This window comes from Hemiscyllium ocellatum, chromosome 39 (genome assembly GCF_020745735.1).
Source record: "Hemiscyllium ocellatum isolate sHemOce1 chromosome 39, sHemOce1.pat.X.cur, whole genome shotgun sequence".
NCBI classification, from domain to species: Eukaryota; Metazoa; Chordata; class Chondrichthyes; order Orectolobiformes; family Hemiscylliidae; genus Hemiscyllium; species Hemiscyllium ocellatum.
Window position 1 is genome coordinate 24,841,546 of NC_083439.1, and position 13,097 is coordinate 24,854,642.

Below are 13,097 nucleotides of genomic sequence, written 5' to 3' on the forward strand. Positions count from 1 at the left end.
AGGAACCTTATTAAACTCAAGAACAATAATATTAGAACAGGCCAAAGAGATAGACTTCAGGGAGTATCTTAAAGGAAGAAAGAGGGGGAGAGATTGGACCTCAGCATCTAAAGGTGCAAAACCAAGAGTGGAGCAGTTAAAAGCCAGCATGTCAAAGAAGATATCTCCGAGGTTGATGGGGTTTATGTAAGATATTGATTGAAAACTAACAGCATGTGGACATTACACACTGTCTTTCTATTGACTAGCTTCTCACAATGGATACACTGAAACTAATTCCAGATCGAAAAGGAGTTTCCCAGATCCATTCAAAGGAGAACCCTCGGGCTGAAATTATCCGAGCAAAACTCATTCAAGATTTTAACCTGTTGGATCATTTACAAGGATTGGTCATCAATAATCCCAAATATAACATGAATGATGTTAAAGGTACTATAGATTGTGTAATAAACAAAGTTGATTTTGCTAGTGAAAATGAAAAATGCATACAAAAGTATGAAGTGTGAACAAAACTTTCAGTTAAATGAGGATTTGAATTTAAGAGGGTGCTGTCTATTTAACTAGTCCAGAGTCTATGTGTACAAAGTGCAAGATATACATGTTTACCTACGCAGTACAAACATGTTATTACAAAACATGGGTAAAGTCTAAAAACAGCATCATCTTTCAATGCTGTTGTCTTCTTGGTTTTATTATTTTAATATTGCATCTTAATGTATGCTATTTTAAAGTGTATATATTTGTTTAAATGTATATTTATGGGGAGATGACATTTAAAATCTGGTTAGTCAATCTTTCCTCCATTATGTCTCTGGTGCAGTTGATATCATAGACACAGTAATAGCAATGTTATGATTTGTATCCAATATGTTTATTCAGTCAGTATTACAACATTCTGAGTTGGCAATGAGGGTCAGTTTTGCTGGTTTGTGCAGGCAAATTGCACATTAAGATTAAATAGTGGACCTAAGTGGGATTCTAAGCAATCTTCAAAAAAAATTAATGGAAGGGATGCATAAGGGCTATACAAAATACTTATAAAGTAATAATGTGTGGGCAAAAAGATTTAATAATTTGTAATTATTATCTGAGCCTCAAAATAAAATTACAGTCTAAAACTTAAAGTTTTATTATTTGCTGGTTGTTTTCAAAGGAAACTTATCCTACTGTTAGTTTCCAAAGAGCCTGAGCAGTCTTAGGCCTATTCATTGCTCACTCCAGCCTTAGTTCAGCTGCAGTTAGAGTTCTACCAAACGCTGTGTCATTTCCCAGTCTTCTTCCTGTTCAATGAATAAACGAACTGAGAGAGGATGCAGATCTGGAGAAGATGAGGCTAGTGTAATTGCATGTAGTTTGTGTTAATTGACTAATGGGATCTTACCATACAACAGGACCATGAAGATATGTTTATATCGACATAAAGGGAATGCTGTTAGTTGCGATGTGTTAATGACAAGACGCATGGAACTGGAAGATTTCTAACAATCAGCATGATAGAAAATATGTTCTTTTAGGACAGCTTTCCTACTATATTTGAATTTCTAAAAGCAGCCAGAGGAAACTCATCTCAAAATATTTACTAACATGGAAACTGTAGAGTTGGTAGAACAGTTTATTTTATTTTTAGCTTATTTTCAAATCACAGTCAAGTAGCATAAGTCAGTGATGGCAGTTAGTACTGTGATACAGAATAAAAACACAGATGAGCGGTAATCCTATCGGATTTTTGTTTGTGAGATAACTCCAGTAAAACAAAAAGTAATGTACTGTTCTCCAACCTACGCCTCATAATTCTGAATGATTTTGTTATTAAAAGTGAGGCTTAAAACAAACATTTTTGCAAAATATGAGAGTGGATCAAAATCCCATCTCTATGCTACTCTTGTTGGACTTTTGGATCTTGATTCTGCTGATTAGAGTGTTGTTCTGTAGTTAGTGTAATGCAAGACCTGAAAATGACAAAGGCCAGTGAGCAGATAAGTGCTTAATGCAATTTTTGGTATTTTTCTATTCATTATTTTGTTAAAATCATTAACCTCTGCAAAGTAAATTTTCTATGAAAGTTGACTGAATAGAAGTAACCAAGTCAATGCTTGTTGGGAATAATATCAAGCAGTTCGACTATTTAACACGAAAATGCTTATTGACCTTGGAGTAAATTATTTTAAAGGCAAAGTCTTCCAGGATAAAGTTATGTTTTAATCTTTTTTTCCTACCAAGTTACTTTCCAGACACCAGCCAGTACGGCTTTGATATAAGACACTGCTACACCACTATACCGTAAATTGATTCACCTGCTGACTCTTCTATTTACTCACATTTGTTACTATTATTAACACAGACAAAAGTAAAAAAACATTAAGGTTGCGTATTAGAACAGCATTATGTTCAAAACAGATGTTATTTCATTATTTGTCTGGCGGATTAGTAAAGTGGTCAAATGCTTAGTTTTTGAATACTTGCTTGTGGATAAGACTTGTTCTGTTTTTCCAATTACTGGCCACTTGAGGATTGCTTCCAGTCTGACCTCAGTTTTCAACAGGTTACTCTCCTAAGGCCTTGAATGGGAAGGTTAGCTGTTTTATAAAGACCTGAAAGGGTTAATACTGAAGGGTGACATAAACACCAACCTACTCTGCTGATGTAATATCGGCTTGTGTGTAGAACAACTTAGAATCTCAAAAGCATGAGATCTAATATCCAGTCGTCCTCAAAGCTGCTGGAACAATAAGTTTGCTTAAGGAGTATGGTGGCGGCGGCTCAGACAGTATAAAGGGCTGGAATTCCCATGACATTCCTCCACCTCCGCACACCAATGTCTGCTTCTCCTTCCCATCCCCAGGAAACCTAATCTTCTTTCTTTACCCACACTTATCTCTGCTCAGAATCATGAGATTGCTTGAAGTCTGAGAAATTCTCACAGTTCCAATGGATTAGCTAGTAGATGTTTGGGGCAGGACATGCATCCAAGTAAAAATCTCGCCTTGAGCCAGTTAATACACCCCAGAGCACTGAAATGTGGCAGAGCATCCAACAGCAACGCTGCTGCATTTCTCACCAACTTTTTGGCTGACCGGGCAGGAAATGACATTACCTGTGATCTAGTATACTGTCAGCATTGACATGTTACATAAATTAAGAGAAAATGAGGACTGCAGATGCTGGAGATCAGACTCGAGAATGTGGCGCTGGAAAAGCACAGCAGGTCAGGCAGCTGTTTCAGGCATAAGCGCTTCATCGGGAATGAGGCTTGTGGGTCAGGATGAGAGATAGATGGGAGGGTGGTGGCATGGGGGGGGTTGGCGGTAGCTGGGAAAGCGATAGGTAGATGAAGGTAAGGGAGAAGGTGATAGGTCAGTGGGGCAGTGATGGACAGGTTCGGAGGGCGTTGCTGAGTTGGAGGCTTGGGACTGGGATAATGTGAGGGATAATGGCCCCCTCCCCTCACCCCCATCCCACTCCCATTTATCTCTCAGCGCTGACCCACAAGCTTCATTCCTGATGAAGGGCTTATGCCTGAAATGTCGATACTCATGGTCCTCGGATGTTGTCTGACCTTCTGTGCTTTTCTAGCACCACATTCTCGACATGTTACATAAATGCTTGCAAAGTAAATTTACATTTTTAAATATGACTTTATAATTAGAAAAGTGAAGATTAAAATAATAGAAAAATATTTGCAGAAAATATATGTAAAAATGCCTAAAAAAGTCAATGCACAAAAAACATATATTGATCCTCTTTCACTGAACCTTAGATCCAAAGGTGCTGAGCAAGTTGATGATCGAAGATCCTCTGCAATTGGTGCGCTTTGATTTTAATCCAGTTCGGAACACAAATGTCTCCTCAAACTACAGACGACAGAGAAACTGTCTTCAGAATCGTTATGTCAAGTATCCACCTCTCAACATGTGGGCACAATGGATCCTGGAGAGTATCCTTATTATGTGCTATGATATTCTTCAGGTTAAACTTAATTGACGTTGGTTTCTGTTTTACAAGAGACAAGTTAATATTACCTCACATGATCTGGGCCATGTTGTCCAGGAGGTTGAGTAGCTGCATGAAATCTCAAGTTTTTTTAAACTCTCATATTGTTATCCCACTGAGTAATTAAAAGTCCAACTGAGAGTGACGCAAGGCATTGTATTAAAGTTTCATCCACTTTCACAGTCCGATTTGAGAGATTGGTTTGACAGGTTCTGCATTCACTAGAGTTTAAAAAGATGAGAGGGGATATGATTGTATCACTCAAGGTTTTAAGAGGGCTGGACAGTCTACACACAGGAAGGATGTTTTCCCAAAATGACATGTCCAGGCCCAGGGGTCGTATTCTCAGGATATGGAGTAGGCCACTGAATGTGAATCAAAATGAAAGTGAGGAAAGCTCTCTCCACTCCACAGGTAGTGAACCTGTGGAATTATCTATCACAGAAGGCAGTAGAGGCCAAGTCATTGAATACATTCAATAAAGCAATTGATGAATTTCCAGATATTAAAGGTGTATGAGAAAAAAATAGGAATATAGTATTTAAATAAAGTATCAGCCCATGATCAGATTTAATCATGGTGGGGCAGGTTTCAAAGGCTAAATGGCCTTCTCCTGCTCCTAGGTTCTATGTTTCTATATTCATATCACTGTCAATACTGTCCTGAAATGCTAACCTAGAAGTGGTTGTTTCCCTGGAATAGGTTTTGACCCTACAAATTTCTGACTAAAAACTGTGCCTTGCTAGATGCGAAGTGATACTGGATATGTCACGTGAGTAGACCCCTGGAGCATACCTGGGGTACACCTAGACTTGAAGAAGGGGGAAAATAGATTAAATGTTATGTTCTTAACAAACATTGAAATCTAAGATGCAACATTTTGATTCACATTGCAAGGTCTTTCAGCATGTGTTTTAATGCTGGAGAGTGAACAGTTGCTATGTCCGTTTGAATGTGTTTCCTCTGTGATACGTATATTCAATGTGCTATGGGCATACACCGCAAAGTGGAGATAGGGATGAATGTTCTTTCAGAAAACAGTAAATCGCTTTCTCTTTCAGTTCTGTGTATTTCTTATTCTGCAACTTTTGTCAAAAGTTGTTATTGGGAACATTTTCTTGCTCTCCAATTCCCCATTGTTTGGTGAAGGATGTTCCACAGTAGGAAATTTAAAGTTGCATCTTCAAAGCTGCAGATTACCTTCTTTGAGTTGTTGAACCCATTTCTGCTTCCCAATAGTTGGGTGGCTTTAAGAAGCACTTTATGAACTGTTAACATTAGATAGCCTATCATTGACCCTGATACATCATTCAGAGTATCCTAGGACCACTGTATTTAATCCAGTCATACTTGAAGAGAAATAATCCTGCCAACACTGCAACATAATTGCAAAGTCACACCCATACTTGGAACGTATTCAACATGTTTGGTGTAAAACATGTTTGTTTCACTTTCTAGTGTAGTAGCGATTTCAACAAGAAAGTAACAGAACATGTTACTTGACTAAGGTTTGAAAAAATGACAAATTCAGAAAAATGCAACTCCAAGAGAAGCAGTGGTGCAATGCAAGGCTGATATTTATTGTCCAGCGAAGAATAAGATGACAATATATTTGTGTTTTTACTCCTTCATCTTGATTATTAGCTTCTTAAATATGATTTTGATATTTTGAACAGTATTCAATTGGTTAATTAGTTTGGAAAAAATATGCTGCAATTTTTCCTGATCAGAGTCAACCAGGTTCATTTTTCAGAAGTCTTATTCTGTATCTCATAATCCTCAACACTATTGTATTTGGTGTTTTAGTAGGTAAGAGAAAGCAAATTTCTGCTCTTTTATTGTAGATTAGATATTGGCAATCCAGACAAATACAAAAGTAACAAAATTGAATAGCAACTAATTCGGTTACAATTGGAATTATATCTTTTTCCAAATAGGGTGATGTGCAGAATTCTAATTATAATCTCTTTGTAACTGTACACATATCTCCTCATTATTCCATAGAAACATTCTGTGGGTTACAAGTTTTTTAAAAATCTATTTCAAATTCAGAGAAACAAGTGCTATAGACCAGAACTTTGGAGCATAATTCAAAAATGAAAGAAATTTATTACCTTTAGCACCGGAACAATTGGGGTAATTTGGTTAGATCATTTTTCTACTCATTTATAGAAACTGAAATTAGCACATATCTCATGAGTAAAAAGTGAAGTCTGCAGATCCTGGAGATCAGAGCTGAAAATGTGTTGCTGGTTAAAGCACAGCAGGTCAGGCAGCATCCAAGGAACAGGAAATTCGACGTTTCGGGCCAGAGCCCTTCATCAGGAATGAGGAGAGTGTGCCAGGCAGGCTAAGATAAAAGGTAGGGAGGAGGGACTTGGGGGAGGGGCGATGGAGATGTGATAGGTGGAAGGAGGTCAAGGTGAGGGTGATAGGCTGGAGTGGGTGGGGGCGGAGAGGTCAGGAAGAGATTGCAGGTTAGGAGGGCGGTGCTGAGTTGAGGGAACCGACTGAGACAAGGTGGGGGGAGGGGAAATGAGGAAACTGGAGAAATCTGAGTTCATCCCTTGTGGTTGGAGGGTTCCCAGGCGGAAGATGAGGCGCTCTTCCTCCAACCGTCGTGTTGTTATGTTCTGGCGATGGAGGAGTCCAAGGACCTGCACATCTTTGGTGGAGTGGGAGGGAGAGTTAAAGTGTTGAGCCACGGGGTGGTTGGGTTGGTTGGTCCGGGCGTCCCAGAGGTGTTCCCTGAAGCGTTCCGCAAGTAGGCGGCCCGTCTCCCCAATGTAGAGGAGGCCACATCAGGTGCAGCGGATGCAATAGATGATGTGTGTGGAGGTGCAGGTGGATTTGTGGCGGATATGGAAGGATCCCTTGGGGTCTTGGAGAGAAGTAAGGGAGGAGGTGTGGGCGCACGTTTTGCATTTCCTGCGGTTGCAGGGGAAGGTGCCGGGAGTGGAGGTTGGGTTGGTGGGGGGTGTGGACCTGACGAGGGAGTCACGAAGGGAGTGGTCTTTGCGGAAAGCTGATGGGTAGGGGAGGGAAATATATCCCTGGTGGTGGGGTCCGTTTGGAGGTGGCGGAAATGATGGTGGATGATACGCTGTATACAGAGGTTGGTGGGGTGGTAGGTGAGAACCAGTGGGGTTCTGTCTTGGTGGCGGTTGGAGGGGCGGGGCTCAAGGGCGGAGGAGCGGGAAGTGGAGGAGATGCGGTGGAGGGCATCGTCGATCACGTCTGGGGGGAATCTGCGGTCCTTGAAGAAGGAGGCCATCTGGGCTGAACGGTATTGGAACTGGTCCTCCTGGGAGCAGATGTGGCGGAGACGAAGGAATTGGGAATATGGGATGGCGTTTTTACAGGGGCCAGGGTGGGAGGAGGTATAGTCCAGGTAGCTGTGGGAGTCAGTTGGTTTATAGTAGATGTCTGTGTTGAGTCGGTCCCCCGAGATAGAAATTGAAAGGTCTAGGAAGGGGAGGGAGGAGTCTGAGACAGTCCAGGTGAATTTAAGGTCGGGATGGAAGGTGTTAGTAAAGTTGATGAACTGTTCAACCTCCTCGTGGGAGCACGAGGCAGCGCCGATACAGTCATCGATGTAGCAGAGGAAAAGATGGGGGTTGGTGCCAGTGTAGTTGCGGAAGATGGACTATTCCACATATCCTACGAAGAGACAGGCATAGCTGGGGCCCATGCGGGTGCCCATGGCAACTCCTTTAGTTTGGAGGAAGTGGGAGGATTGGAAAGAGAAGTTATTCAGGGTGAGGACCAGTTCAGTCAGTCGAAGGAGGGTGTCAGTGGAAGGGTACTGGTTGGTGCGGCGGGAAAGGAAGAAGTGGAGGGCTTTGAGTCCTTCGTGATGGGGGATGGAGGTGTACAGGGACTGGATGTCCATTGTGAAGATAAGGCGTTGGGGACCGGGGAAGCGAAAATCATGGAGGAGGTGGAGGGCGTGGGTGGTGTCCCGAACGTAGGTGGGGAGTTCTTGGACTAAAGGGGACAGAACCATGCCGAGGTATGCGGAGATGAGTTCGGTGGGGCAGGAGCAGGCTGAGACAATGGGTCGGCTGGGGCAGTCAGGTTTGTGGATTTTGGGCAGGAGGTAGAAACGGGCGGTGCGGGGTTGTGGGACTATGAGGTTGGAGGCGGTGGATGGGAGATCCCCTGAGGTGATGAGGTTATGGATGGTCTGGGAGATGATGGTTTGGTGGTGGGAGGTGGGGTCATGGTCAAGGGGGCAATAAGAGGAGGCGTCCGCGAGCTGGCGTTTGGCCTCAGCGGTATAAAGGTCGGTGCGCCAAACTACTACCGCGCCATCATTTCCTCCACCTCCAAACGGACCCCACCACCAGGGATATATTTCCCTCCCCTCTCCTATCAGCGTTCTGCAAAGACCACTCCCTTTGTGACTCCCTCGTCAGGTCCACACCCCCCACCAACCCAACCTCCACTCCCGGCACCATCCCCTGCAACCGCAGGAAATGCAAAACTTGCGCCCACACCTCCTCCCTTACTTCTCTCCAAGACCCCAAGGGATCCTTCCATATCCGCCACAAATCCACCTGCACCTCCACACACATCATCTATTGCATCCGCTGCACCCGATGTGGCCTCCTCTACATTGGGGAGACGGGCCGCCTACTTGCGGAACGCTTCAGGGAACACCTCTGGGACGCCCGGACCAACCAACCCAACCACCCCGTGGCTCAACACTTTAACTCTCCCTCCCACTCCACCGAGGACATGCAGGTCCTTGGACTCCTCCATCGCCAGAACATAACAACACGACGGTTGGAGGAAGAGCGCCTCATCTTCCGCCTGGGAACCCTCCAACCACAAGGGATGAACTCAGATTTCTCCAGTTTCCTCTACCCCGACCTTGTCTCAGTTGATTCCCTTGAACTCAGCACCGCCCTCCTAACCTGCAATCTTCTTCCTCACCTCTCCGACCCCACCCCACTCCAGCCTATCACCCTCACCTTGACCTCCTTCCACCTATCACATCTCCATCGCCCCCCCCCCCCCCCCCCCCCCAAGTCCCTCCTCCCTACCTTTTATCTTAGCCTACCTGGCACACTCTCCTCATTCCTGATGAAGGGCTCTGGCCCGAAACGTCGAATTTCCTGTTCCTTGGATGCTGCCTGACCTGCTGTGCTTTGACCAGCAACACATTTTCAGCACATATCTCATGAGCATACTTCCCCTTTCCCTCACAAATAGCATGGTAGGAAACAGATATTTATGATATGCAGTCTCCCACAAAGCCACCAGGATAAATCCTCTTGATGTTCTTGCTGCCAGGAGAAAGATTCTTTGGTCACTTTTCATTGTGTTTCAGTGTTGTATTTTATCAGCACACCACATCTTTCCAATGGTATTTATAGTTTAGAAAGATTTGAAAATACCAGCTTATTTCAGTTACGTTTTACGGTAAGTTGTGATGGTAGAAATTAATGGAACATTTCAAAATGTATTCAAAAATCTGGCTTGCTATATGTACAATGAATTAAACAGCAAGTTATAAACTTGTAGCATTTGAGGAGGAGTGTAGAATTGCAGGTAGATGTTTTGGTCACTTGATAAATTTTGTGCAAGTTTTTTACAATGTTATGTTGTATGACTCTTTTTCAGATGTTGCTGACAAACCTGGACCAAAGTTCCATGCCATAAAAATTATGTCAGTGATCATTGACTGGTGCATTCTTTCAGTTTTGACGTGTGAAATCATTCTCAGGTGGCTTTGTGATTTTGTAAATTTTTGGAAAAGTGGCTGGAACGTGTTTGATCTGACTGTCCTAATTGTGGTAAGAATCCGAGTCCGTATCATTTACAAAACTCCATTAGACTGCTTTACATTTCCTTCCTTTTTTTTAAGAAGCTTAACTTATACAGCATTTCATTATTGTTTCTCTCTAGTAGTAAATATCACGTAACAGATTAAAAGCTTGTTACTGGAAAAGAGTATCAGGATCTCCTGTAATATGTTTGAGAGTGAAACTAGGGCTGGAAAGAAGTGAGGGTTTAGGATGAGAGAAATTGAGCCAAAAGGGTGGGTCCTTGATTTCATGTCGTGAAAAGAGCAGCCAGAGAAATAATGGGAACTGTTCTTTGGAAACAGAACCTTTTGATCTGCACAAAATTGTACAGATCTCAGCGAATAAACACCAATTATGTTCAAGGTAAAAACAATGCCTGCAGACGCTGGAAACCAGATTTTGGATTAGTGGTGCTGGAAGAGCACAGTAATTCAGGCAGCATCTGAGGAGCAGTAAAATCAACGTTTCGGGCAAAAGCCCTTCATCAGGAATAAAGGCAGAGAGCCTGAAGCATGGAGAGATAAGCTAGAGAAGGGTGGGGGGGGGGAGAAGGTAGCATGGAGTAGTTGCAGTGGGAGAGGGACTCCCTGAGATTCTTGTAGAGACGGGAGGAAAACCTCTTCAAGGCAGGCATCCTTGCAAGAGGATTCGCAGTAGGGTTAAAATCAATTAGGTAAAAACAATGACTGCAGATGCTGGAAACCAGATTTTGGATTCCCTCTCCCATTGCAAGTACTCCATGCTACCTTCTCCCCACCCCCACCCTCCTCTAGCTTATCTCTCCACGCTTCAGGCTCTCTGCCTTTATTCCTGATGAAGGGCTTTTGCCCGATTTTGCTGCTCCTCAGAAGCTGCCTGAACTGCTGTGCTCTTCTAGCACCACTAATCCACAAACCAATTATGTTCAAATGAACCTGCTTTATCCAAACTTAGTGTGCTGAAAACGATCGTCATGTTTACTGAACACATAAATTGGTCTGATTCTTTTTTATAACCAGTCTCTAGTTCCAGAGGTTGTTAAAGGAACGCCTCTCAAGACCAGCATCAAACTACACTTCTTGAAAGTTATTCGAATCTTCAGAGCTTTACGTTCTTTGAAAATGATGAGAAGATTTCATCAAGTACGGTTGATTTTATTGGCTATAACAAAAGCATTTAAGGTAAAAGTTTATTCACTGGCAACACTGATTGATGAAATTAACTTCTAAGATACTTTTGCTGTGTACATGTTTATAAAATATCTTACATTTATATTAAATACATATCATTTCTTGAAAGTTTCAATGACAGCATTTGATGGAATATTGGAACCTCACTTTGAGTGGTAAACTTATGACGTTTTGCTGTCTCCTCAACATTATGCTTCCACTGGTAAATTAATCCTTATATTAATAAAGTGTATAGTAATGCCTTAATAGCTGCACTTAAATACAGTAATCGTCTCATTGTTAGTCTCCTATCTCCAGCCTCTTGAAACATTGTTGCACACATTCTGTCTTGCTTTATGTTTGGAGATGCCGGTGTTGGGCTGAGATGTACAAAGTTAAAAATCGCACAACACCAGGTTATAGTCCCAACAGGTTTATTTGGATCACTTGCACCATTACCATGATGCATTAAATTCGATATCATTGGGCTAAAAGTTGGATTATCTTAGAACACAAGCACACTCTGCATATTTTCAATCTTAAGCAGGAAGAATCCAAACTTTAAGCCATGTATTAATCTAGATGACACCACATAAACATGCTGCACGGCTCAATAAGGCTCCATGTTTGTTTGAAAAAGCTAACTTCATAGAGCCATAGAGATGTACAGCATTGAAACAGACCCTCCGGTCCAAGCCAACCATGCTGACCAGATATCCCAACCCAATCTAGTCCCACCTGCCAGCACCCAGCCCATATCCCTCCAAACCCTTCCTATTCGTATACGCATCCAAATGTTGGAACATTTTAAATGTTGCAATTGTACCAGCATCCACCACTTCCTCTGGCAGCTCATTCCATACACATACCACTCTCTGTGTGAAAAAATTGCCCCGTCGGTTTCTTTTATATCTTTCCCCTCTCACCATAAACCTATGCCCTCTAGTTCTGGACTCCCCCACCCCAGGGAAAAGGCATTGCCTATTTATCCTATCCATGCCCCTCATAATTTTGTAAACCTCTATAAGGTCACCCCTCAGCCTCCGACGCTCCAGGGAAAACAGCCCCAGCTGTTCAGCCTCTCCCTATACTCAAATCCTCCAACCCTGGCAACATCCTTGTAAATCTTTTCTGAACCCTTTCAAGTTTCACAACATCTTTCCAATAGGAAGGAGACCAGAATTGCATGCAATATTCCAATAGTGGCTTAACCAATGTCCTGTACAGCTGCAACATGACCTCCCAACTCCTGTACTCAATACTCTGACCAATAAAGGAAAGCATACCAAACACCTTCTTCACTATCCTATCTATCTGCGACTCCACTTTCAAGAAGCTATGAACCTACACTCTGTGGAAGCTCAGCCCGAGCTTGCTGGCTTCTTGTGAACACCTGTCCGAGAACAGAGAACCACCACTTGATTAATAGCGTCAACAGTACTGTCTTTATTCAAGATTGCAAGTATACACGTATACAAACAAGCTTGGGAGCAGATCCACTCTAGCCCACGCCGGATGCTAGACAGTGGTCTCTCAGCTTTCAATTGGGAAGGTTGTCATATTTATACATAACTTCTCACCCAAGGCAGAATCCCGTGTCATGGGGTTATCACAAAGTATGTTAATCAAGTTATACTTAAATGTAATCAAGTTATACTTAAATGTAAACGTACACATCAAGAATGTTCTAAGTCTGACATACAGACGTCAGCATTACCTCAAGTTAAGACATTAGCATTTTTCTGAAGATAAGCTACCAACATTTTCTTTAGTTAAAACATCAGCATTCTTGTACTGCTCTCAAATTAAACATTCAGATACCAGAATCTGCTCGAAAGTTAAACATTCAGATATCAACATTCTTCTAAGATTAAACATTCAGATATCAGCATTGTTCTGGTGACTGCCCCTTGACTTGGTGGGTTTACTATGGACTTGTTTATTTGGACTTCTTTCAGGGAACCTTACAAGTTGCAGTGTTAGCAGTTTATATGAAGTTGCAGTGTTAGCAGTTTGTGTCTCGCTCAGCATGTCGGTCAGTACAGCCAATGCCCCACAAACATTGACCATTTTACCCGACACGCCGGGCGCCATTTTCTATATGGTCACTGTTTCTATCTTCAACTTATCAACTCTGAGGTCTATT

At 42.5% G+C, this 13,097-nt stretch overlaps 1 protein-coding gene across 1 annotated transcript in view; it reads left to right on the forward strand.

The window, feature by feature from the left end:
- The first annotated feature begins 257 nt into the window (after positions 1–257).
- The window catches only part of LOC132834203 (cation channel sperm-associated protein 2-like), a 32,476-nt gene continuing 19,636 nt past the window's right edge, over positions 258–13,097 (forward strand). The window contains exons 1-5 of the mRNA XM_060852869.1: positions 258–429; positions 3,758–3,934; positions 5,731–5,799; positions 9,619–9,791; positions 10,802–10,963. Of these exons, the coding sequence (XP_060708852.1) occupies positions 258–429; positions 3,758–3,934; positions 5,731–5,799; positions 9,619–9,791; positions 10,802–10,963 (753 nt within the window). The remainder of the gene's footprint in view (positions 430–3,757; positions 3,935–5,730; positions 5,800–9,618; positions 9,792–10,801; positions 10,964–13,097) is intronic.